The sequence below is a fragment of the Stenella coeruleoalba genome, assembly GCF_951394435.1.
Source record: "Stenella coeruleoalba genome assembly, chromosome: 4".
In the NCBI taxonomy this organism is placed as follows: domain Eukaryota; kingdom Metazoa; phylum Chordata; class Mammalia; order Artiodactyla; family Delphinidae; genus Stenella; species Stenella coeruleoalba.
This window is the reverse complement of record NC_137149.1, coordinates 14260279-14286199: the sequence shown is the minus strand read 5'-3', so window position 1 is coordinate 14286199 and position 25921 is coordinate 14260279. Positions and strand designations below refer to the sequence as shown.

At 37.2% G+C, this 25921-nt stretch overlaps 1 protein-coding gene across 3 annotated transcripts in view; it reads left to right on the top strand.

The window, feature by feature from the left end:
* Positions 1-25921, top strand: part of INTU (inturned planar cell polarity protein) — an 81722-nt gene that overhangs the window by 20240 nt on the left and 35561 nt on the right. For all 3 annotated transcript variants that reach the window (XM_079919917.1, XM_079919916.1, XM_079919915.1), the window contains exons 2-4: positions 2903-3441; positions 13960-14045; positions 22488-22691. In XM_079919917.1, the coding sequence (XP_079776043.1) occupies positions 2903-3441; positions 13960-14045; positions 22488-22691 (829 nt within the window). The remainder of the gene's footprint in view (positions 1-2902; positions 3442-13959; positions 14046-22487; positions 22692-25921) is intronic.

Genomic DNA, 25921 nt, shown 5'->3' with positions numbered 1-25921 from the left:
GTGCGGGCTTCAGTAGTTGTGGCCCACGGGCTTAATTGCTCCGCGACGTGTGGGACCTTCCCTGACCAGGGCACAAACCCGTGTCCCCGGAATTGGCAGGCGGATTCTCAACCACTGCGCCACCAGGGCAGCCCCTGGCCTCTTATCTTGAATCTTGTCCACCTCAATTCCTTCTTCTATTGTCCTGTCAAAGTAGATCTATTCAGCGATTTCTAACATGTAAACCCCTCTACCTAAAACTCTTCATTGATACTCTCTTACCTACACAACAAAACCCAAACCCTTTGCCAGGGTCCAGAAGGGCTTGCAAAATTACAACTTGCAAAATTAGACTTCTCCTGTCATTCCCCACCTCACCACCTCCACTCTGGCAACCGCAGACTAGCTTTAGTTATCCACATAGGCCATGGGGACTACCCCTCAAGGCCTTTGCTTGTGCTGGTACTTCTGCTTGGGATTCTCTTCTTGTCTTCCCCCTCAGCTCCCCAAGCCCTCCTCCCCAGACACTTGTGGCTTTAAAACTCACCTCTGGGGTCTCCTCTACCAGAAAGTCTCCCTTGACCTCATCCTCAACCCCAGGCTAAGCTGGATGACCTCTCTTTTGCACCTATCATGTGTATTGTCATGAATTCCTTCTCAGTTTCTCTTCCCCACTAGACAAGGGAAGGAACTGAGGTTTTCATCTTTGTAATTCCAGTACTGTCCACCATGCCTGGCACTGTTTATTTGTTCTACAATTGAATGCCACGCCCTGTGGCACCTCCACCTGCAGGGATCTTTAAATCATAACCAAAAAGTGGTTTCGCATTCATATTTTAGAGAATAAGTGACTTCCCTGGTGGTCCAGTGGTTAAGACTCTGCACTTCCACTGCAGGGGGCCCGGGTTTGATCCCTGGTGGGGAGCTAAGATCCTGCGTGCCACACCACACTACCCAAAAAAAAAAAAGTATAAATTCCAAATTTTAGAGAATTAGGTGAACCATCTTCATGTTTAGCAGAGAGGGAAAAATGTTTCTTTGGCGTCACATATCTCTCATACGAACAACAGACCAGATTAAAAGGGTGAGATTATAAAGCAAGTAAATTTCATTCATTTTTCTAATTAATATATATCTTCATAAGTAATTGTGTTTAATTATGATATTTTCATTGTGCCATTTTATTTTATTTTTTAATAATTAATTTATCTTTTGGCTGCGTCGGGTCTTAGTTGTGACAGGCGGGATTTTTTGTTGGAATGCGCAGGCTCTTCCTTGCACTATGTGGGCTTCTCTCTAGTTGTAGCATGCGGGCTCCAGAGCATGTGGGCTCTGTAGTTGTGGTACACGGTCTCTCTAGTTGTGGCGTGCGGGCTTAGTTGCCCTGTGGCATGTGGGATCTTAGTTCCCTGACCAGGGATCGAACCAGCGTCCCCTGCATTACAAGATGGACTCTTAACCACTGGACCACCAGGGAAGTCCCTGTGCCATTTTAAATTACGGTACATTGTTATCTAAATTTTTTATGGTGGGGACACAGTTATTTTGACTCACCAGAGTAAAACTACAGAGATATTAAATACTGATTTCTGCAGGTACAGACAGATATAGTCAAAACAACTGATAATGGTGAATAATCCACAGTAAGTGGTGCTAAGTGCCTAAAATGATGCCACACACTGGGAACCAGCAAGTGCCAAAGAAATGTTAGTTTTGATATCTGGGGATAGTTATGCCTTTTTTTTTAACCATTCATATATAGTTGAAAAATTCTATGTTAATTACCAACTACAGACCAGTGTAGTGGTTAGTTTCTGATTAATAGAATAGTGCATTTTTTGGATGAATTTTCACAGTATTTAGAAAGACACACTTGACTTTTAAGTTAAAAGAACCAGGATTGCTAATAAACACTGCAGAAAACAGATGTCTTCTAACTGATTGAATGATTAGAACACAAATTATAACGTGCCAGGATATTACAGCTCATGTTTCTGAAAAGTCTCTCCACGTGTTAGTTCTTCCACTGTAACCAGTTTTGCTTTAAAGAATAGCAGTTTGAAAGGTAAACTGTTCGTAACATTGAACAGGGTAGAGTTTGTGGTTAGGTCTGTTACCCTAAGATGGGTATTTTTGTTTTTTAATGCTCTTTGAATCATTTTAATAATAATAATTTTGTTCTTTTCAATGGCCTATTTCCCAGTTAAAAATCACATGATGAATCATGTCATGTGTGGTTTACTCTTCTTACTACAATTATTCATTAAAAGGAATTTTATGAAATTATAGGCTACAGAAGTGATTATTATTAACTGTGATTACAAACTAGTTGTTTTCAGCAAAGATTTTAGTTCATGGTGGGTGAATGTTCCTTTTTTGAAAACTTATTATATAAACAAAGTCTTTTAATACTGGTAGGCTTTCACTTTTGTTTTAACGTGTCAGCCATGCTGAATAATTTCTTTGCAAATAGGATGTTTTTATGTGCAATTTCTGAATGTCTCACATCTGTGGATATAATTGTATAATCATCTACTAATGTAAATCATTGTCCAGTGAAATTGTCTAAAGTGAACAGTAACCACACAGGGACTGAATTAAATTTAAAAAACAAAATAGAACCTTAGATTCTAGAAGGGGGCCATCTCTTTTTTAATTTGTTTTCTTTTCTATCACTATGCCATTTTGATTCCATCTCCTCCAACCCCAGTTCTTCAAGGCTCTACAAAAACTATTCTACAGGAAATAATGTTGATGCTCACAATAAATTAGAATCAGTGAGGAGACTCTGAAATAATCAAAGAACTTTCACCCTTCCCGTCTCCCCGCACCCCAACCCCTACCCTCACCTGCCTGCCGGAAAGGCATAACTGTTTTTCCCATGTTTGGCTGCAATTTATATTATCTTTTCTCTTTTTCACAGTGACCTGGAGCCTGAATGGCTGGACAGTGTGCAGAAGAATGGAGAGCTATTTTATTTGGAGTTGAGTGAGGATGAAGAAGAAAGCCTTCTTCCTGAGACACCTACTGTGAACCATGTCAGGTTCAGCGAAAACGAGATTATTATTGAAGAGGATGATTACAAAGAAGGAAAAAAGTATGAACCCAAACTCAGGCGGTTTACCAAGATTTTAAAAAGTAAAAAACTTTTACCCAAGCGCTATAATAAAAAAAATAGCAATGCCAGTGGGCCAGTATCCATTCTAAAGCATCAGTCCAATCAGAAAACAGGAGTTGTTGTCCAACAGCGGTACAAAGATGTGAACGTTTACGTGAACCCCAAAAAGCTAACCGTCACCAAAGCCAAAGAGCAGCTCAAGCTTCTGGAAGTACTGATTGGGATTATCCATCAGACCAAGTGGAGCTGGAGAAGAAGTGGAAAACAGGGCAGTGGAGAGAAGCTTGTGGTCCATGGCCTGCTGCCAGGAGGATCTGCTATGAAGAGTGGTCAGATATTAATTGGTAAGTCCTGCTCGTGAGCATCAGTCCTTGTTTGCAGGGTTAATGGTTGATGCTGCTTTGTGAGGAAAGTGCTCAAAACAGAATTATACCCAGTGTCTCAACCAATAAAGGACTGCCTGACGATATTTGGGACAGTAGTGAAATTGGAAGGATTGTGTACTGCAATGCACAGCATTCTTAAGACAAGCACTTTAGTGCCGTGAATACACATGTGTGCCTTGTTAGGCCAGGGAACAGCTTAACTAATTTTCAAGTTTTTGTATAATTTTATTTCATCTTGGTTTTCTTTGCTGACAAGAAAAAGAAAAGTTAACTGTACAGTGATAATTTAGGTTTGAATGACCTATATCCAATAACATGATACAAAAATATATAATTTATGAATAAAAATACTTTAAAATTGTATATTTGCACTTAACTGCCCTGAGTTTTTGGAGTAGTTTTAAACTGTTTCCTATGGCATATGTAACAACATTGGTGTTATACGTAAATTTCCTTTTAAGGGCGCTTGTCATAAAATATCCCACCAATTTTGAGGGGAAAATAAGAAATCCACAAGTTATTCTGAATATATGTTAAGATGAGCATTTTGTGTTGCTGATACATTTTAAGCTGTTGGATATGTTTGAGTTAGTAGCAAAGATAGATTAGTTACCTAGAGATAGATTAGTTACCCAGAGATAGATTCATTACCCAGAGATAGATTCGTTACCCAGAGATAGATTACCCTACCCAGAGATAGACTAGCTACCTAGAGATAGACTAGTTACCCACAGATAGATTAGTTACCCAGAGATAGGTTAGTTACCTAGATATAGACTAGTTACCTAGAGATAGATTATTTACCTAAAGATAGATTAGTTAAAGATGAGTATATGTTGTTAACAAAACTTACAGGTAGTAACAGTTCTCTAAGCTGATGCTCTTAAGTTGACCCAGCCTGAGAGGTTTTGATAAAGGAACTTTTATAGATTCTTTAGAAACATTTCAAAATATTTCTTTAACTCCAAATTTTTTGTTTGTTCATTGATTCATTAGATAATTTTTTGAGCACCTGCTAAATGCCAGGAGCACGAAGATTACTCTAATGATCAGTTACTCCTCCTAAGGAGCTCATGCTGTAGTGGAGCTCATGTAGTGTCAGAAATAAGCAGACAGTTTCCCACAGTGTGATAAGTGCCACGATAAGGTTTGCAGGGAGGAACCCTGTAGGAAGGGCATCTGTGCAAAGCGTGTATTCCACATGGTTGCAACAAGATCTCCACATTCTCTTCTTACAGCGTGATGTTGATACTCCTCCCATGGAGAGTTGTGGTATGTGTGTGTGTCTCTGTGCCCCACTGCCCTGGCCTTGAATCTGGGTGGGTCTGTGACCACAGCTTAATTGGTACTGTACACACAGACTTAAGGAGTGGGCTTATAAAAGGGGATGCACCTTCTGCCTGTCCCCATTCTGTGAGGAAGGCCAGGCCACTTGAAGAGGCCCTGAGTCGTAGCATTCTGGCTGATAGCCCCAGCTGAGGCCCCAGCCACGCTCAGGAACAGCCATCAGACGTGAGTGAAGAAGCCGTCCGGGTAACCCCTGCCCCAACCATCTGGCTGCAGCTACACAAGGAACCCTGAGTGATAACCTCAGCGGAGCCCCATCAACCCCTGAACCGGGAGAGACAATAAATGGTGGTGGTTGTTTCTTTCTTTTTTTTTTTTTTAATTGAGATATAATTGACATATTACATTACATTAGTTTCAGGCATACAACATAATGATTTTATATTTGTTTATCCTCTGAAATGATCACTACAGTAAGTCTAGTTAACATCCATCTCCACTCATAGTTGCAAAGGATGGTTGTCGTTTGAAGCTACTGAGTTTTTTGGGTGATTGCTTATGCAGTAATAGGTAACTGGAACAGGAGCTAATGCATACTTACATTCTCTCCGGTCCTCACCTTCCTTTTTTGTCAAGTTACAGAATTGGACCAAAATATCTCTAAGGTTTGTTCTGTTAGTTCTGTCAAAGGAGACCAGAATTCCTGCTTATGAAATCCTGCCTGGTTGTTGCCCACCACCATAACTGTATGATCCCACATGCTGGGAAACCTCGGGTGCACATTCTCCTTATACTCACCTGGGGCTTCTGCTTGGAATGCCTATTTGGACCGAGTTATAGACAGATCTCTAAAATTCTTTTTACCCTTTTCTCTTGAAACCTAACAGAGTGGTGGTTATGACCAGTGAGCCTCCTATTCCATATTTCCTTTCCCCTGATACTCCAGTCTGCTGAACCTTCTAGGAATGGCAGTTACCTCTGGCCGTGATCTTTGCACCATCTGTATGGGAGGAAAGAGAATGAACCAGAGAGAGGAAGACTACCAGGGTGGTCCTACTGTTTATCATTAAAGTAATTTAAAGATACACAAGATGCTAGTTGTCTACCTTTTAACAGTGAGTGAGGTAACATGGATGCGTTCACTTTGTGATAATTCATTGTATTGTACTATAATTTATGCACTTTCCTGCATGTGTATTAAATAGCAATAAAAAGTTAGAAAAATGAGGCTCATGAGTTCAATTTTGTAATAGAAAAGATTATGATTTACTAATAAGTAGAAAGGAAATTTGTCAGAATAAAATGATTATTTCATCTTTGATGCATAGCAAAATGGTTGGCTCATAATAAGCCCTCAAAAACATTTACTGAATGAATGAATAAACCATGTAAAAAAAGAATACATGCAGGGAAAACAATTAGAAGTTAATATCAATACAGCAAAATGCTAATAGTGTTGGATTAGGGTGGGGGCAATTATGGATAATTGTTATCTCTACTTTTCTAAGTTTTTAATTTTATGATTATGTTCCATATTTTTTAATTATATAATTTTGGGACTAAAGAATGGATTTTTTTTTCAGCATTAATTTTTTAAAAATTCTCTGAGCAGTCACAGGTGTTAAGCTTATAAATAATGAATATTATCTTATGCCCCTTAGAGCAGAGATATAAATCGCTGTTAGGAAAGAGACTTCGTCCTTGAATACTTCATCGAGCAGATGTTCTTGTTTATCAAGATCAGAAATCCTATTCCAAGTTGGGTATGTGTTCATACCCATTTGCAAGAATGGATGATTTTAATGTCATGGTGGGTTTGCTAATCGCACAAGGTGCTTCTGTGGTGGTAATTTCTCACTTGCTTCTTTCATAGCGACATTTCACACTGCAGTCACCCCACAGGCAGGAAGATCATGAACGCTTTGTCCTGGTCAATGCAGTTTGCTCGGGGTGACTTCCCCTGTTGTCTGGCTGGAGGGTGACCCACTGTTGACTAAAGTCCCTTGACCAGCACAGTGAGACGGGTGACTCTTCTTTCCTTTTATGACAGCAGAACTCTGTTCTATTCTCATTCTTCTTTGCTGGATTCTTGGGGGTCTTGCTACCTTTTTTGGTGCCATTTTTGCTGTTCCTGCTGCCAAGGGCTTGCATGTTTATTTTTTATATTTCTATTTTTGCATTTCTGTTAAAGTTTGACAGTTGATAGCTCCTGGACTACCTGTAGCCAGCCTCTGACTCAGTCCAGAACAAATAGAAGTTCCCCTTTTATCTACATCCTAGAAACTGCATATCATCTCAGTGATTTATTTTTGTCTTCAAGATTACCCTTTTTTTGGTCATTTTAAACTAGATGTTTTTTTGAGGATTGGGAAGGATAGGGTTAGAGAAATTACACATTGATATTCTTTTTTAAAATTAATTAATTATTTATTTTGGCTGCGCTGGGTCTTAGTTGCGGCATGCGGGATCTAGTTGCGGCATGCAGGATCTTTGTTGCGCCATGCGAACTCTTAGTTGCAGCATGCCTGTGACATCTAGTTCCCCAACCAGGGATCGATTTCAGACCCCCTCCTGCATTGGGAGCATGGAGTTGTACCCACTGGACCACCAGGGAAGTCCCCACATTAATATTCTAGACACACATACCCCTGGAAACTTTTTCTGATGAAGAATAAACAAAGTTTTTATTTCAAGCTCTTTTTGTGTCAACTTCTAATGTTCTCACCTGTGATCACTAAAGAGATTTGTATAATACTTGTGCTAAGTTTCTCTTTTAAATTTTAAAAAATTTTGGAAGTATTTTTGGATTTACTTTAAAAAAATCATTTTAATTGAGGTATGACCCATAATATGCACAAATCTTAAATGTATACTCAGTAAATTTTGACATATGTTTGTCCCTGTGTAACTACCACCCAGGTCAAGATATAGAATGTTTTTGGTACCCAGAAGACTCCATGGTACATCCTCCTAGTCAGTACCCCCTCCCAAAGGTAATCTTTTAAAAGTCAGAACTTTTCTATCAACAGAGTTGATTTTGCCTCTTCTTGAACTTCATGTATATGAAAGTATATGGTGTGTATTCTCTTGTTTATCCATGTTCTCACTACGTAGTATTCCATTGTATGAATACATACTATTTATTTTTACATTCCACTGTTGATGGACATTTTGGTTACTTCCAATTAAAATATCTGAAGTGCTCTTTTGAAAAGACAGATTTGGTTTTTATGAACACATAACGTATGGTTTTATTCGCTAATGTTTTGCAGACTATTACTTGGTATACATTTTTATTTTGTCCTCTAATAGGTGTAACATTTTGATATTCTTAATGAAAATAACTCTACTTGTTTGTCTCTCCTCTCGCACGTCATTTTTTCCCCATACTTCTCCCCATGGTACTTGAACCACTAGTAAAGGAAAGACACTGAAGCAGTGTGTTCACTGGAAAGACAGAATTTTAGAGTTTTTAGGCCTTTGTTGAGAGTGTCTGGTTGTTACTTCCCCCTACGAATGAGCACCAAAGGAATCGCATGACTTACCCGAGAGCAGACAGCCAGTCAGTGATACAGCTGAGACCCATGGGTTGTGAATTCCATTCACAGAGCTCACTTGAATGGGTGAGCCAGGTTGCTCACTTGAATGGGTGGGGAAAGTGCCAAAAGATTTCTCTTTGAAACAAAAATGAAAAGAAATGATTTAATCCTTTCAAAATGTAATTGGGAAATAAGTGTTAAACTACCACAATGTACTGTTTAACCCAGTTAATTCATTCTGAGACATTTGTCCTAAAGAAGTAATCTAAAACACATCTGCAAACCGCAGCCAGCAGATCAAATCAGGCCCACCCCCCATTTTTGTACAGTCAGCAAACCAAGAATGGTTTTAACCTTTTTCAATGGTTTTTAAAAAAAAATCAAAAGAGTGATATTTTATGACATATGAAAATTATATGAAATTCAGATATCAGTGTTCATAAGTAAAATGTTATCGGAACATAGCCACATTCATTTGTTTATTGCTGCTTTGAAGCTACAATATCAGAGTTGAGGAGTTGCGACAAAGGCCATATGGCCTGCAGAGCCTAAAATATTTACTGATCTGACCCTTTACAGAAAAAATTTGCTGACCCTAGACGTAAAAACAGGAAAAGCTATGTGCACGAAAACATTTATTTGAGCATTCTTTAATAATAATAAAAAGCATGAAAATGTCAAACCAAGGGTCTGATTATTTAAATTATAACTTAATAAATTTGTATGTTATTTGACTATTAAAATTGTAATTCTAAAAACTGTATACCAGCATAAAAATTCTTATTACTTGAGAAGTTTAAAAGGAAAAAAATCCTTGATGCCTCATTTGTGTGAACAAATGTAAAGACTAAAAATAATTTGCAGAAACAATCATGACTATAATGCCATCAATAATTTATAGCTATCAATAATTTTTACAACATTTCTGCAATATTATTTTCTATTTTAATGAGAAATAAAAACCTGGCACTAGTTTCTTATCCATCATCTTCAGAGAATGTGATGTTTTACTTAATATTCTGAATGGTAGTTACAGTAGATGAGCTATCCTTATTCAAGGAATTCTAAAATGGTAGGTTGGGAGGGACCTTAATTTTCTCTGGTTTAGTGCTTACATGTTATAGTTGAGGGATTGATATTGAAGTTAAAAAAATACAATAATTTTTATTCTCTCAAAACTTAAGAATTTGTCAGTAAATGCATTAACTTGAATGTATAAAATGGCAGTATGTAACTATGTTTCAAAAACCATATACTTTCCCCTCTGAAGTCAAATTCAGCTTAATTTAAATTATTTATTTATGTATATTTATTTATTTTTTTTGGCTGTGTTGGTTCTTCGTTGCTGTGCGCGGGCTTTCTCTAGTTGCTGCGCGCAGACTTTCTCTAGTTGCCGCGAGCGGGGCCTACTCTTTGTTGCGGCGCGCGGGCTTCTCATTGCAGTGGCTTCTCTTGTTGCGGAGCACAGGCTCTAGGCGCACGGGCTTCAGTAGTTGTGGCATGCAGGCTTCAGTAGTTGTGCCTCGTGGGCTCTAGAGCGCAGGCTCAGTAGTTGTGGCACACGGACTTAGTTGCTCCGTGGCATGTGGGATCTTCCCGGACCAGAGCTCAAACCTGTGTCCACTGCATTGGCAGGCGGATTCTTAACCACTGCGCCACCAGGGAAGTCCCTAAATGATCAATTTAAATGCACAATCTGATCCCACCCCACTGTCTCATACCTATTTCCTAGTCCTCTTGTATGTAAATACCAGATTCTAACAAGACTGATTTATTCTTTTTCCAATGACTGCCAAGTGTACCTTGTATATCCTTCTATTCTTTAGCATTCATGGTCCCTGACTCTCACTTGGTGCTTAGCCAAAGTTACTTTGTTCTGTTAAGTGGGTATATTAATTTTCTATTGCTGCTGTGACAAAGTACCACAGACTTAGTGATTTAAAGCAGCACAAATTTATCATCTTGCAGTTCTGGAGGTCAGAAGTCTAAAATGCATCTTCCTGCACTAAAATCAATGTATCCACAAGGCTGCATTCCTTCTGGAGGCTGCAGGGGAGAACCCCTTTCCTTGGCCAGCTGCTGGAGGCCACCTGCATTCCTTGCCTTGTGGTCCCTTCATCTTCAAAGCCAACAGCATAGTATCTCCATGTCTCTCTTTCTCTGACTCTGTGGTTTTCCTGCCTCCTTCCTATAAAGGCCCTGTAATTACATTGGGCTCTTTTGGATAATCTCCCAATCTCAAGATCCTTAACTTAATTACATCTGAAAAGTCTCTTTAGCTATGTAAAGTAACATATTCACGGATTTCAGAGATTAGGGTGTGGACATTTTTGGAGGACAGTTATTCTGCCTACCATGGTGTGTGTGAGTTTTAATTTTTTTCTCTTTGCAGTAGTAATAATATATGCTTATGGTAGACCATTTAGAAAATGTAATTAAACAAAACAAAGAAAAAGCCCAATCACCCAAAGGGATTTACTTAAGCATTTTGATAAACTGATCTCCCCCTTTATGTTTTATTTGATTCTTGAATGAAATCTCTTGATAAACTTGATAAATTTTCCCTCTTACTTCTACCCATCAATAATTCTCAGACTATTTCTTATTTAACAATTCAAATCAATTCATGCAGTTCATTTCCTTTCAGCCTTTGAAATGGGACCCTGCATACTAATGACTCCCATGCACTTGTTGAGAAAGAACTTTCCTGGAGTGCAGGCTGCCCACTGCAGTGATGTGATGTCCAGGAAGCCTGCCATCTCTGAGTTACCTCACAGAGGGGCTCAGAAAAATGTGAGGAAAGCAAGCATCTGGAAAATGAGAAGTGGATGTACCATTTCTTTTATAGAAAGAGACAATTTTCTACTAAACATTTAGAAATATTGTGTATATACTACACTTGTTCTAAAATTTATTTTCATATCTTTTGTGATGATACATGTCTCCTATTTTTAGAGGTTTGTTGGACATGATGCTTTTAGATGATACTTCCTACAACACTCAACTACAGAACTGTATTCATTAGGGTTTGGAGGGGGAAAAAAACAAAGAGTCATTTGGGACATTATCCAATGGAGTTTTAGTTTAAAGGAGCAAGGTTTAAATCTTTTCACCATTTAGGTGTCCTGAGGATAGAATAATCTATAGACAGTAGAACTCATGGTTGGTACGGTCCAGAAGGGATTTTGTTTTATCAATACATCAGTACTTCTATATTGTGTTCACCTCCCTCCCTCCCAATCTCTCTCTCTCTATCTCTTTCCCTCCCTCCCTTTTTTTAAAAAATGTTTATTTATTTATTTATCTATTTATTTGGTTGCACCAGGTCTTAGTTGCAGCAGGTGGGCTCCTTAGTTGTAGCATATGAGCTCTTAGTTGCAGCATGCATGTGGGATCTAGTTTCCTGACCAGGGATTGAACCCCGGCCCCCTGCATTGGGAGCGCGGAGTCTTAACCACTGTGCCACCAGGGAAGTCCCCTTCCTTCCTTTTTAAACTCACGATAACTATAAATAATTTGATATAGTACACTTGTTTAATATCTTATTTAAAAATAATTAGGGGAGTATGTTGCTTTTTCATTTTTCCAAGTTGAATTGAAGTTGGAAGCTTATTTTAGTTCGCAAGTTCTTACTCTTTTCTTCCAGTTTGATTGAGATATAATTGACATACAGCACTAAATTTAAGGCATACAGCGTAATAATTTGACTTACATACATCATGAAATGGTGACCACAGTAAGTTTAGTGAACCTCCATCATCTCATATAGATACAAAATTAGAGAAATAGAAAAAAAATTTTTTTCCTTGTGATGAGAACTCAAGATTTACTCTCTTAACACCTTTGTTATATAACAGACAACAGTGTTAATTATATTGATCATGTTGTACATTACATTCCTAGTACTTACTTATCTTATAACTGGAAGTTTGTACCTTTTGACCACCTTCATCCAATTCCCCTCTTCTCTCCTCCCCCGCCTCTGGTAACCACAAATCCAATTTCTTTTCTGTGAGTTTGTTTGTTTATTTTGGAAGTATAATTGACCTACCACCGTATGTTAGCTCCTGTTACACAACATAGTGATTCGATATTTCTATACATTTCAAAATTCTTTTAAGAAAAGTTACCACATTGCTCAAAGTGCTGCAACAGCGGACCATCATATAAGGCTTGGTGCCCAAACCTGAGGAACTCTCAACTGAATAGCATCTCTTGAGCATTTGAACCTAGTGTAGGTCATTGCAAGCTTTCAGAGGGCTGGCCTAAGAAACTCATGCTCACTCTGCACTTAGCCCCTTTCTATGATACACATCAGGGAGAGCAAGGAATGAAGGGAATGGGGGTGGTGAGGAATAGCAGTAGCTAAAGTAATGGCAGTTTCACCTGTTCCCCAACCCTCATTCCCACAGGGCATCATGAAAAGGGCCAGGTGACCCCTACACACATAGTGGGTTGCATTAAAGGACAGGAACTTGGAGCTTAGGGAACATAAATCTTTTATAAAGAACAATTATTAACAATAAGATATTGTTAATATATCTTATACAGTACTTTTTTTTTTTTTTGCTGTTATTATACTGTACGTTTGCTCTGGAGGGAGACACTATCTCATCCAAAGCTGTTCGCTATACAGACAATCTTGAAAAGATAATCCAGAACACAGACTTTCAGTGCCTTGGCTTTTAAGATATACGAAAATATGAGAGACCAATGGAGAATTGTCTACCAACACTATTTTGTCTCTATATATATCAATATATATTTATTATCTGTCTTCCCCAAAGAGTATTAAGCTCCATGTGAGTAGAGTTTTTTGTCTGTTTTTTTCAATTCTCTACCTGCAGTGCCTAGAACAGTGCCTGGCATACTGCAGATGTTCAATAAGTATTTGTTGGATAAACTAATGAATGGATGAGTATGAATTATTTAATCAATTTCCTAGTGATGGGAATGAGGAGAAAAAAATAACCTTGGTATGTGTATTTCTATTAATATACTGACTGGTGTTTAGATATTACCTTTATGTTGTGAAAGTAAATTTCCATTTTAACACTGATCTTTATTAAAGCCACCTGATTTGATAATATACCCATTTAAAGAAAAGCCATGGAAAAGGAGATTTTTTACCAAAACATGCTATAGGTTTTATTGCGGTTGGGGGCTTTTGAAACAAAGACGTGTGTAGGCACATATCAGTAATAACAGTGAATGCACAGCATATTGAGTTATGATATACCACATGGATTTAATTAAAATGTCAGCTGCATTTTTTTTACTGTGAGTCTAAGTGGTTAGATTCAATTTTGTTAATTGCAATATTTGGCTACAAATTTTCCATTTGTCCCTTGGGTTTATGTAATTCTCCCAATTGTATCAAAAATGAGAATATTCATCTCTTTGAATATTCATAGGTTGTATTAAGTTATGGTGCAATGTTGGGCTGTGTTATAGTTTAAGAAAGAGTGGGGTGGGAGATTAGTTCTGCCACTAATGAGCTTTATAACCTTGAACAAGTCCCTGAATGTCTGTACCACATTTTCCATTGTACTTTGAAGATCAGAATAGATGCTTTATAATGTTCCAATTCTAGATCTTTTTCCATTTTGGATACTCACACAACTGTCTTTTATTGTGATTCTGTTTTCAGGTGATGTCCTTGTTGCCGTGAATGATGTAGATGTGACCTCTGAGAACATAGAGAGAGTTCTATCTTGCATTCCTGGACCTATGCAGGTGTGGACATTCTTTTTCTGTGTTTTATGATGAATTACATGAAATAAGTGTTTGTGCTATCTTTTTATGAAATTCTGAAAATAGTCATGTATAATGGGCGAGTTATACTTAACATGCTAGGATATTTCTAAACTTTTAGCTCTTAGAGATTGTTCCAAAAAGAGAGAAATAGCTACAAGAACAATAATAACATACATAATGACCAACTTGCCATTATAAGTACCATACCTGCTGATGAAAATCCAATTCCTAGAAAAGCCATTTAAAATAGTCATGGAATTTTCTATGTTCTGACTTAGTAAAATCATAATTGCTATAAAGTTTTTTATTGTGGTTTTGTTTATTTTAAAAGCTATACTATTTTCTTGATTTTTTTTCTTTTTTGTTATCTAGTTTAGCCTTACTCCTGAGCTTTTAGCTTAATGAATTATTTTTCATTCCTTGTAGGTAAAAACAAATCTCTTTCATAATAAGTTATTTTGATTCTCTAAGCATTGACATTTTGTATTACAGATGACATTTTTATGTCATTAGATGTATTTTTTCTTTTTTAGTTTTGTTTTTTAAATTTAATTTTATTTTATTTTTTACACAGCAGGTTCTTATTAGTCATCAGTTTTATACACATCAGTGTATACATGTCAATCCCAATCTCCCAATTCATCACACCACCCCCACCACCCCCTGCCGCTTTCCCCCCTCAGTTTCCATACGTTTGTTCTCTACATCTGTGTCTCAACTTCTGCCCTGCAAACCGGTTCATCTGTACCATTTTTCTAGGTTTCACGTACATGCGTTAGTATACGATATTTGTTTTTCTCTTTCTGACTTACTTCACTCTGTATGACAGTCTCTAGATCCATCCTCGATTAGATGTATTTTTAAAATGCTATACCTCCTGTTTAAGAATGTTCTGCTCTTGTTATCATCAGGAATTGGCTTTCTCTCTTTCGAGGGATAGGGACGGTGATATGTTTTAGACAGGTTAGAGACTCCATCAGGCAGTGAGAGGATGAAGCAAGTTTCAGATTGATCAGGATGAAGAACAGAATGCCTGATAAATCAGAATCATATCTGCATCTGATTTGAGATTCTGAAATAATACGACCCATTATGAAATTTCTTGTTTTCTAAGAAAAAAGACTCCTGTTATGTTTACTTCCTTCTCTTCACACACACACACACACACACACACACACACAAACACACACACACACAGATGCTCTGTAAATTTAGCTATCTTCAGAAATGCAAAATGAAAGTGCTAGAATAACTATGGTAGCCAGTGACTAGCAATGTCTAGGAGTGGATAGAGAGATGGGGATGGAGGTGGGGTGCTGTGTGAAATAATAGCAATCAGGCGGACATAGTGCTTCAGTAGGGTGTGCTGGTATCCCCTTTAGTTGCTAGATGAGGGGAGGAACAGGGGTGGGCCAAGGTACTAGGGCACCTTAAGGGGTCCAGACAGCAGCTGCTTGCCAGTCAGTAATGAAGAATCACAGTATTTTAATGACTGAAACAGTGTCACCCAAGTAAACTGGCTGCGTATCAGCCCCAAGTGAGGGCTCCTCCTTTCTTGCCTATGTCAGTGGCAGGTGTCCTGTCAGTACTACCAAAGTTCAACCACATCTGTTCTGTCTTCAAAAAAAGAATTATGTTTCCAGTGGAGTCACATTATACTTATATTTAATTAACATTTTTAAATTCAGCTATGCACCCTTGGCAGAAAAAGAAGAAAAAGAAATAATGATTTAAATATTTTTGGACCAATTTCATCCACCACTTCCATGTCCTCATTAAGCGTGAAATAGCAGTGTATCTGCTGTCTGCCTGGTTTGCCTTACAACTGCATTAAATGTGGTTCTGTGCTTAAACATATACACACACACACACACACACACACACAAATATATGTATTTGTATATATATTTATGTTTATTTTATATATTTTTTTAACAACATGGCTCTTAAGTGCCAATTCTTACATCTTGTGCAGAAATGAGGAAACAGCAGTTTGTTTTAAAGACAGAAGAAAAACTGTTGTGAGTTGGAATTAGCCTATTGAGAGAGTATGTTGTACTCCAGCACGGCCTTGCCTTCCTACTGCAATTTCAAGGGGATTTTGACTATATACAACCTGAGAATTGGGAAGGGAACTAGTGTTTGTATGTGCCATCAAGTGTGTCAGTGCTTTGCTAATAGCATTCCCTTTGATAATTTCATTTGTTCCCCATAACAGTCTGTAAGAATCTGATCATTTGTATTCCTGTTTTATACATGGGAAAAAAAAATCTGAGAGAGAGTTAATGATTTGTCCAAGGGTGCAGAATTAATAACTCAGAGCTAGAACTGAAACTGACTCCAGAGCGTGATACTCCCATTTCACACACAACCTGGGTGGATCTTTGTGTCTGCATCCCCTTGTTCTTGTTGGGCCAGAACTAACTGCAGTGGACTTGTCTCAGAAAAAGCTGTTCTACCTGGTTTGTGTCTATGGCATTTGAAACCCTTATGCAAGCAATAAGGGGAGAGGAATGCTGGTTTATAAAGAACACCTTAGCAGACTTAACATTTAAATTTGGAAATAGCCAACAGTAACATTTTAAACTTAGAGTATAAAAATAGCCTGAAAGGCTTCTTGTCATCCAACAGAAGATGCCCTGGAGGAGAGTATAATGTGGTAGAAAGGTCACTGAGGAGAAGGAGGGCAGATCTCTATTTTAAACCTCGCTCTGAGCAAGTTTCCAAACTCTTCTGGGTTTCAGTTTCCTCATTTATAATCAGAGGGGATTTGAGAGAATAAATCTCTGAGCCCCATTCCAACTCTACAGTTCTGTGTTTGAATTTTAAATAAGTTCTGTTATAAATAGTTTCAGAACACCAGGATGAAATCCAGAGGCAAAGCCTATACACTACATGAGGCACAAAGAGCCCAAATCATTTCTTTTGAAGCCAGGTTTTAAGATTCTGCAAAACAATTATCTTAGATTCTTCAAAAATGTTAATGTCATGAAAGAAAAAAAGGCTGGACAACTGTTTTAGACTAAGACAGACTGAACTAACATACAACCAAATGCAGTGACTAATCCTTTATTGATCCTGTAGTGCAGTTAGGAACAGCTGTATTGGGATATTTGGGGAAATTTGAATACAGCCTTTACTAGAGAATAGTATTGTGTTTAATATTAAAATTCTTAAGTATCATAATTGTATTTGGTTTTGTATCCTTAGGAGACATGGACTAAAGTACTTAGCGATGAAGCATTAAAATAGCTGCAAATAATTCTCAGGTAGTTCAGGCAAAAATTTTTTTTAAATAGAGAGAGAGGGTGAGGATGGAAGGAGAGGGGAGTCACACAAGCGAGAAGAGTGGGAGGAAGCAAATGTGGCAAAATGTTAAAAATTGCTGAAACTGCGTGAGAAATATATGCATAATCGTACACTTCTTGCAACTTTCCGTAGGTTTAACATTTTTTGAATAAAAAGTTGTGGGTTTAAAAAAAAATGTTTTAAAAATTCAAAATGACAAGAACAAAAGTGCAAGTACTTTTCTAATTACTGACTTTTGTGACCTTGGCCTGTTGTCACAGCTCTGTTCACTCATTTATTCAACAAGCACATAATGATGCAGTTATGCCCTCCCCTCCCCTGGCTTGATCAGGAAACTTGGGTCCAAACATTGCAGTTGACCGGGATTGATTGCATTAAGCCCTGGGCCATCACCGTGTTTCCTGGAACTTTGGAGGAAGCCAACTCCTTTTCTGGGAGATCAGCCTGCAGAACATTCATCTTAGACTCTCAGCTTTCAAGTACTTCTTAGGCCTAAGAGAGAGGAGAAAAGGCTTCTTAAAGGAGATGACACTTGAGTAGGATATTTTAACTTTTATTATTTCTTTGTTCCACAAAAAGTGGTGCTCATATATACTGTGGAAAGATTAGGAAATAGGCAAATTTTTTAAAAAAGTATTTGTAAGTGTTTTTTTAATTCTCAGAACCCAGAAGTCACCAGCTATGTCAGTGTTTTAAAGAAGAAGACTGATGTGACCAGATTTGCATTTAGGAATGTATCCCTCTGGGTGGGAGTGAAGGTTGGGAAACCAGGTGGTCAGCTTTCCAGTAGTTCAGAAGAGAAGGGGTGAAGGCCTGACCAAAGGCCTTGGCTGTGGATGTGGAGGAAAAGGAGTAGATTAGATTTCAAGTACGTGGGAAGTAAAGAGGACAGTACTTCCTGCAGGAGAGAGCGGAGTCCAAGATGCCTTCCAAGTTTTGTCTTGAGTAATCTTGTGAGATCACCCGAAAGAGGAGGATGGAAGAGAGAGAATTTGCTGAGCCACGTAGACTCAATTCCTTCAGAGTTTTGACTAAGGAATATTCAGAGCATCTGCCAGAAAGGAGAAAAGATCAGACACATGGAGAGCAACGAAGAAGTTGTGAGAGAGAGTGCAGACCATGGGGCCGAAGTGAGAGTGTGGTCTGGCTCTGGAGCTGCTTCAGATTCTGACAGCCTCCCCAGGTCCCATGTGTGAAGAGGATGGCATGGTAGCTAATGGAGAAAAAGGGTCGGTTGGTTGGTTTGGCAGAGGCTGAAGAGACATTGCTTGTCATGTGGGGTGGGTTGGAGGTGGGAGTAGAGAGAGGATATAATTAAAGCAACAAGATTTTGGAAGTGGTGAGTTATAGAGAGCATATCCTTGGACCTGAGGTAAGACATATCAGCTCCTGAACTGAGGGGCCGGGGTGGGGGTGGGGGACCGAGGAAAGAAAGGATGGGAAAATTGCACAAATAAGAAAACCTTTTGAGGGAGACAGGAGATGATGAAACTTGTCACCAGTTAATGTCCATGGAGGAACAACAGAAAACACTTTTTATAAGAAGCCTCATATAAACCCAATAGAAAAACCCTCTTTATAAGAACCTTCATATGAACTCTTATAAAAACCTTTTTTTATAAGAAGCTATAAACTATCTTATATCAGATGCTTCTTAATAAAAGTTTTTTCCTATAAAACGCATAGTATCCTTAATATTTACATATATCAACCCCTTTTTAAAAATGGCACTTAACTCTTAATTTGGTTGTCTGTCTTACCCATTTATCATTTTATCAAGACAACCAGATTTCCTGACATTTATAGCTACTTAACATGTAAGCATTTCAGAATGTCTTGTTAAAGTGTAGTTATCTTTGCATTATGGAGCCAACTTTACTTAAATCAGAAGAATGGTGGCTAAGATAGTTCCTTAAAGAATGTTAATGGATGGTTCTGTAGTTTGTGTATTTGTTTGAGTTTTTGTCATGCTGAGGGGAAAAGGTTCTTGCCCCACAGAAAAGAAGTTCTGATGTTTGCCAAGTGTAGCATTAAAGTTAGTTTTCAAGTGTGTCGTTCTTCACCAAGCATAGCAAACCACTCTTAAATTTTAGGTTGCCGTTGCTGCATAAAGTAAAATTGGTAAATTTTTATTTTAAGTCTACCAACTCATTTCCTTTTGTCATTCTTGGTGAGTCATACCCTATCTTTTGACCTCTCCACCCACAAGAATCTCAACTGGAGAAGATGCCCTCCCTTCTGTCTCTTCGGACACATATTTCTTTCTCTGAGGACCACTGGGGCGCACAGCTCTCACAGACGTTCCAGCCGACGCAGCCCGCCTCTGTGACACCTGCTCCCCTAGGATGTCGCTCATCTCCTGCTTCCTACAGTCAGATTTCTCACCCTCCACTCCATTCATATACCTAGTTCCTCCCCAAAGCCCAGTGCTGGGGACAATCTTCAAAGCTCCCCTCTATATTGGTACAAAGTCTGCACTCGGGATTTCCCCCAATTTGAAAGATTTCTCACATTCCCAAGGAACACCGTCAAAGACTCCCATATATTTTATTTTGGACACTCCTAAATCCTCCTTCTCAAATGAAAGAACCCCCTGAGCTCCAAGCCATTTTTACTTCATTGGATCCTTGTTCAAGGATTTAATATATTTATGCTTATGCTTATATGTTTACTTATGTATACATATATTGAGCATTACCCACTAGAACAGATGCCATCCTCAGAACATAGTCTTTCAGGCCATATAATGCTTCCATGTTCTTGTTTGGGTCAAAACCTCACACCAAATATTCTTTTTCACATATTTCTAAGATTATGTTGGAAACAGTGTCTCTTCATCTCTCCTTACCTTATCCTTATATTAATTTTCCTCAGGTATCATATAGGATCTCTAACTTTTTATGTTTTTGTTTAGCTTACTTAATATTTTCCCCCCAAATATACTAGTGTTCTATTAGCCTTTTTAGATACAGTGTTCTAATAATACCAAGGGCCCATTTTTCAACATCAAATTTACAGAAAACATTAAAAATTAGTAAAGGTTGATCTTTTCCATTTGGAATATTAAATGTTTTGTAAAGAAACATGATCGTTTGGCCTCAGAAAAATTTCATGAGGAACTTCTCCCTTCCTACTCTCTAGTCATGACCTGGTTCATCTTAACTCTGAATATATATATATTGATGAATTTAGACCTCATGTCTCTTTTCTACTTGTTAATAAAATAAAATCTGAAACTTATTTTTTAAAATTATTTATTTATCTGGCCACGCCAGGTCTTAGTTGCAGCACGCAGGATCTTTAGTTGCGACGTGTGGAATCTTTACTTGATATGCCGAATCTTTAGTTGATATGCGGGATCTTCTAGTTTCAGCATGCAGGCTCTTAGTTGCTGCATGTGGGATCTAGTTCCCTGACCAGGGATTGAACCTGGGCCTCCTGCATTGGGAGCATGAATTCTTAACCGCTGGACCACCAGGGAAGTCCGAGAAACTTATTTTAGAAAATATGTTTATTTAACTAAATTCACTTAGGTAGACAAAGATAACTTAGTGCCTCTGAAGCGCCAGACAGCTACATATAAGCAAAATTGAATACAACCATAAATAGTCACTCTTTGCCAACCAAAAAAAGTATATCTAGATATTTCTTCATTTGAAAGCTTTTATTCATCAGGATAGATTTATTTTACAGTATAATACTAACAATAGTTAGATGGGCTGATGGGATTATGAATTAATTTTAAAAAATAATATCCTTAACATTTTTGATAAATATGTATGGCTCATTTTTTAAAGGAGTGATAGTAGTAATACATTCATATTTATCATATAGTTAAAGTTGGCCTTGAAAATAGTACCTCTTTTAATAAATTATTAAAAATAGGTATTGTTTATTATTGTCTTCATAATAATTTTTAAATGTTTCCTCTCAAAATGCAACTTACTGCATACAAACAATTTTATCTTCTTTTAAATATTGACATTTCCTTTTTCCCCCAGTTTTTTGAGATATGATTGACAAATAAAAATCATATATGTTTAGGTTGTACAGTGTGATGTGATTTAATATCCTATATTGACCAGACTTCTTTATTCTTGATCAAGCATGAATTTATTTTTTGACTTTTAAAATTTAATCTAATTAAAGGAGTCATTGCACTTTAATGTCTAAATTTAAAATTTTATAGGTTGTTACAGTTAGAATGTCCTGTCTTACTTATCTGTATTCTGATAAGACTTTAAACATTAGGAACATTTTGTGCCTATATAGCTTGTGATGATGTCCTTGCTACACAAAATTAACTATATTTAGTGAAAAGTTCTTTTAGTCAAGATACACACTGGTGCTTCTTTGAAGTAAGCAAGTTATCTTTGGCCAGCTGGCATCTAGACACATATCTCCTTTTTCAAGGAAAGTTAATTGAGAAGTGGAAGCTACCTTTCAACAACTGGAAAATGGCCACATTCTGGACTCTTACCAATCTTGTTTGACATCAGGCCATGAAATTAAAACTATCTTGACAAAACTGATAGATAGTCTTCTTGGGGTCATGGTTCAAGATCTGGCATGTTGATGGTTTTTACTGTCCTTAGCCTTTATTTTAAAAGACCACAAAGAGTGTCTAAGAGAAGAATATTTGAATATCACCTCACTTGAAAGGAGAGCTAATTCTGGTTATAAGAGGTTGCTTTTAATCCTGAATCTCTTCCTTTTACCTTCCCCAGATGAGTCAGTGCTATTACCATTCTTAATGTAATGTTACTCTCTATTACGCTATCAGATCATACTAATTTTTGTTTTTCCATGGCATTTCTTGTATTTGTTGTCAGTACTTGAATAAAATGATTAAGTTTAAACTAATGAACTTATATATAGAGAATTATATATTCTTAATAAATATTTGTAATAATATGTGCCAGATACTGTCCTAGGACCTGGAGATACAAATATAAATAGAATACACAGTCCCAGCCATCAAGGAGCCCATACTCTAGAATGATTTTTATGCATACTGTGCGTACCTGAGTGAATGTGCATGTACAGATCCTTTGTGAAAACCATAGCTGATTTTCCCTTGTTGAAAAATCAACACATTTTAATTTTTTAAAGGTGAAACTGACATTCGAAAATGCATATGCTGTGAAAAAGCAAACAACTCAACCAAGACAGAAAAAGGCGCAGTCAAACACAAGTGATTTAATCAAACTTCCATGGGGGGATGAGGACAAAGATACCCAGCAGAATATTCTAAACACTCCTCACATCGTTATGTATCTCACACTACAGCTCGACTCGGAAACATCAAAGGAAGAGGTGAGTGTCTTCTCAAAAGTGCAAAGGAAAAAAGTAAGGACCTTTTTATAGTCTTCCAAATGATTCTCAGTCATTCTGTGTCTTAGGTTTTTGGTATGTCTCTTACACACAGCAGTCTTCAAATTGACAAGCTCAGTGGGTCCATTTATAGAGATTACTGAAATATTTGAATTTGTTTCTTCTACCTTCTTTAAAAATTTCTATTTGAATTGCTTTTTCCATGATATTTTTTAAATTAAACTTGGTTGCTTGTATCATTATTATTCTTGCTGTATATTCTTATTTCTATTTTCTTGTGATTACTCTAAAAATTTTATATTTCTCTTAACAGATTCTAAAGTTAAATAATATCTTAACCCCTTTTCAAAATAATTCAAGACCCTTAGTACACCTTAACTCCAATTTTCCCCTCTTCACCTACATGCTATTGTCGTCAATCTTTCAGTGCTATCATTTTTTTAAATTCCACAAGTTGGGCATAATTATACTATTAGTACTACTACTTATTATTATCATATTTTATACATTATAAAATATATAAACTATATATGATAAAATGCATATTTTGTACATCGTATTTTGTACAGATGAGTCATCTTTAAATTTACATATATGCTTGCCATTTCCTTTATTCACTATTCTTAAATCTCAGGCTGACCTTATTTGATCATTTTTCTTCTTCCTAAAACATATACTTTAGGCATCTCTTTTTAATGAAAATCTGTTGGTGATAATTTCTTTTTGTTGTTATTTATTTGATGATGTCTTTTTCACCTCTTCTTGAAAGGTAGCTTTATAATTATACATTGTGAGAATAGGCCAGTCGCTATAACAAACAATCCTAATGTCTCAGTGGCTTAAAATAGTAAAAATTTATTTCTCATTTCAATGTACATGTTCCTGGTCAAATGGCTCAATGATTTGAGCCCTTCATCCAGTGGTTCCATTATTCCCAAGCACTTCAGAGTCCCCTCTTGGATCTTTTCCATCTAGTTGGCCAATAAGAGGAGAGAGAAAGCATGCAATATCACATGGGACATTTCAGAGGCCTAGCTTAAAAGTAGGAACATCACTTCTGCTCATGTTCCAATGCCTAGAACTAGTTATATAGTCTCTCCCAGTGCAAGAAGGTGAGAAATATAGTCTTCCTGTGTGGCCAGGAAGAAGATGAAGTCAACACATAGCATTACTTATGCCAACTAGGTAGAAAGTTATTTTCTCTAATCTGTTCGAAGATAGTATTTCTTTGTCTTCTGACTTATGATTGCTGTTAATAAGTCTACAGTTGGTCATTTCTTTTAAGGAATCTGTCTTTTATTTTCTTTGTTCAGTTTCTTGCTTCTGGTTTGTTCAAACTATTTTTTAACCTCTCCATAGTGTTTTTTTTGTTTGTTTGCTTAAACATTCCTATTTTTATTTTTAGAAGTTCCTGAAAAGTTTTTAACTAATCTACATGCAAATCTGCCATGCTATTCCTAGTAGTCTTTTGTTGTTTCCTTGTCTTAGTGATTCTATATATTATTTCTCTAAGCATCTCATACGTAGCTCTTCTTCATTCTATATCTTCCCATTCCAATATCTCTAAGTGCTAATGGGGACTCTGACTTGTTGTGGCTTACCTTGTTATTTCCTTGGGTATCATTGACTAAACTTACTGCTTGATTTTATCTTTGGGAGTCCTGTGGTTCTAAATGGGAAATGCCTTCCTTCAAAGAGAATTTGCTTCTTCTGCTTCTATCACTGACATGGAGCACTTAAGCCTCACTAAAGGGTCTAGGTTTAATGCAGTGGTCCTAGGCCCAGCTCACCTACCTAGCCACTGGCCCAATGCTCAGTGTCCTGACTGAAGACCCTGTAGGTATCAGCCCTCAAGACAACCTGCCTCTGTCCTTCTGCCCACTACTCACCACTCCCAGCTGAGGCCCCAGCTTGCTTTGCTGTGCTGGGGAAGGGGGTTGGAAAGGTATGGAGAAGATGTCATTGGAAGGTATGGAGAAGATATCATTGGAAACCTCTCTACTTGTTATATATCCAGCAGTTTAACAAGTATGTTTTGGCCATGAATCCAGTTGCTTTACAGCACAAGGGTCTCAGAGCATCTAGTTTACCATAATGCTTTGAGCAGAAGCGAGATCTAAAAAGTTTTTACCTAGTTTACATTTCTTTCCTTTTGAAATCCTTGCAGCCTATACTCTCAATGCCAAACCCATTTTATCCAAAGGGTGTATTTCCTTGTGTTGTTTCTTCATATGTCAAACTTTAGCCAATAATTGAACTGGAAAGGAAGGGATTTACTTCTACATATTTTTATAATTTTCTGTGTTCTGAAAAATACATGGAGACCTAGAGTTGATAATTCTAATTTCTTGCACGTTTTACTAGTCCTTTGTATCTTTAGAACAATAAGAAATTTAACCATGTATTAAATAGAACACACAACATATTTCTGGGATGGTAGCATCCTGAATCTTTCAAGGTCATCTTGGAGTAGGATAGTGCTGAGGCCTTTTGTCATCCTTGCCTTTCTTTCCATGGGAAAATGTGTAGATATTTCTTTAGTGAACAGGTTTCTGTCTGTGACAGCCCTGTATCAACACTGTAATTAGGAGAGGCTTTTTATTCTTACTGAACAGAGTGGAAACTGCTGCAAATGCATGCTACTAACGAGTGCTTTAAAATACAGCTAATTAAATTGGTTAGGAACTGTAGAGCTTGCCAGGTCTTGAATTGTGAGGCTTTCTGGTCTGGTCACAGCAGAGGTTGGAATAGAGACTTTCTCAAATGACCTTTGTATTCTGGTATTACTTATTTTACAATTAAATGTCATAGGGTCATTTTGTTTTCATGTGAGTTACATATTTAATAACAGCTTGTTTTCTTCAAGTTACAAGATTTGGACATTTTTAAAAAAATGAATCAAAGACTATATAGTTATTTGTTTAAAGTGGTGTTTGGTATTTGGCTAAATACAGTAAGTTTATTTACCAGTTAAGGTTTAAATTTATTAAGTAGACATAACAGAAGATCTTCACTGGTGTTTGAGTTAATTTCTAGAGATAAAATGTTTTATAATATTTTTACATTATTACAGAAATTTTGAGTTGTTAGGCAGACTGTATTTGGCCACATAATTCCATAGCAATTTTCATATACTGAATGTGCTTAATAAGTATAAAAAACAGATGTGTCCAGTTTGTCATTATTTATATTTTATCCTAATGTAAAAGTTG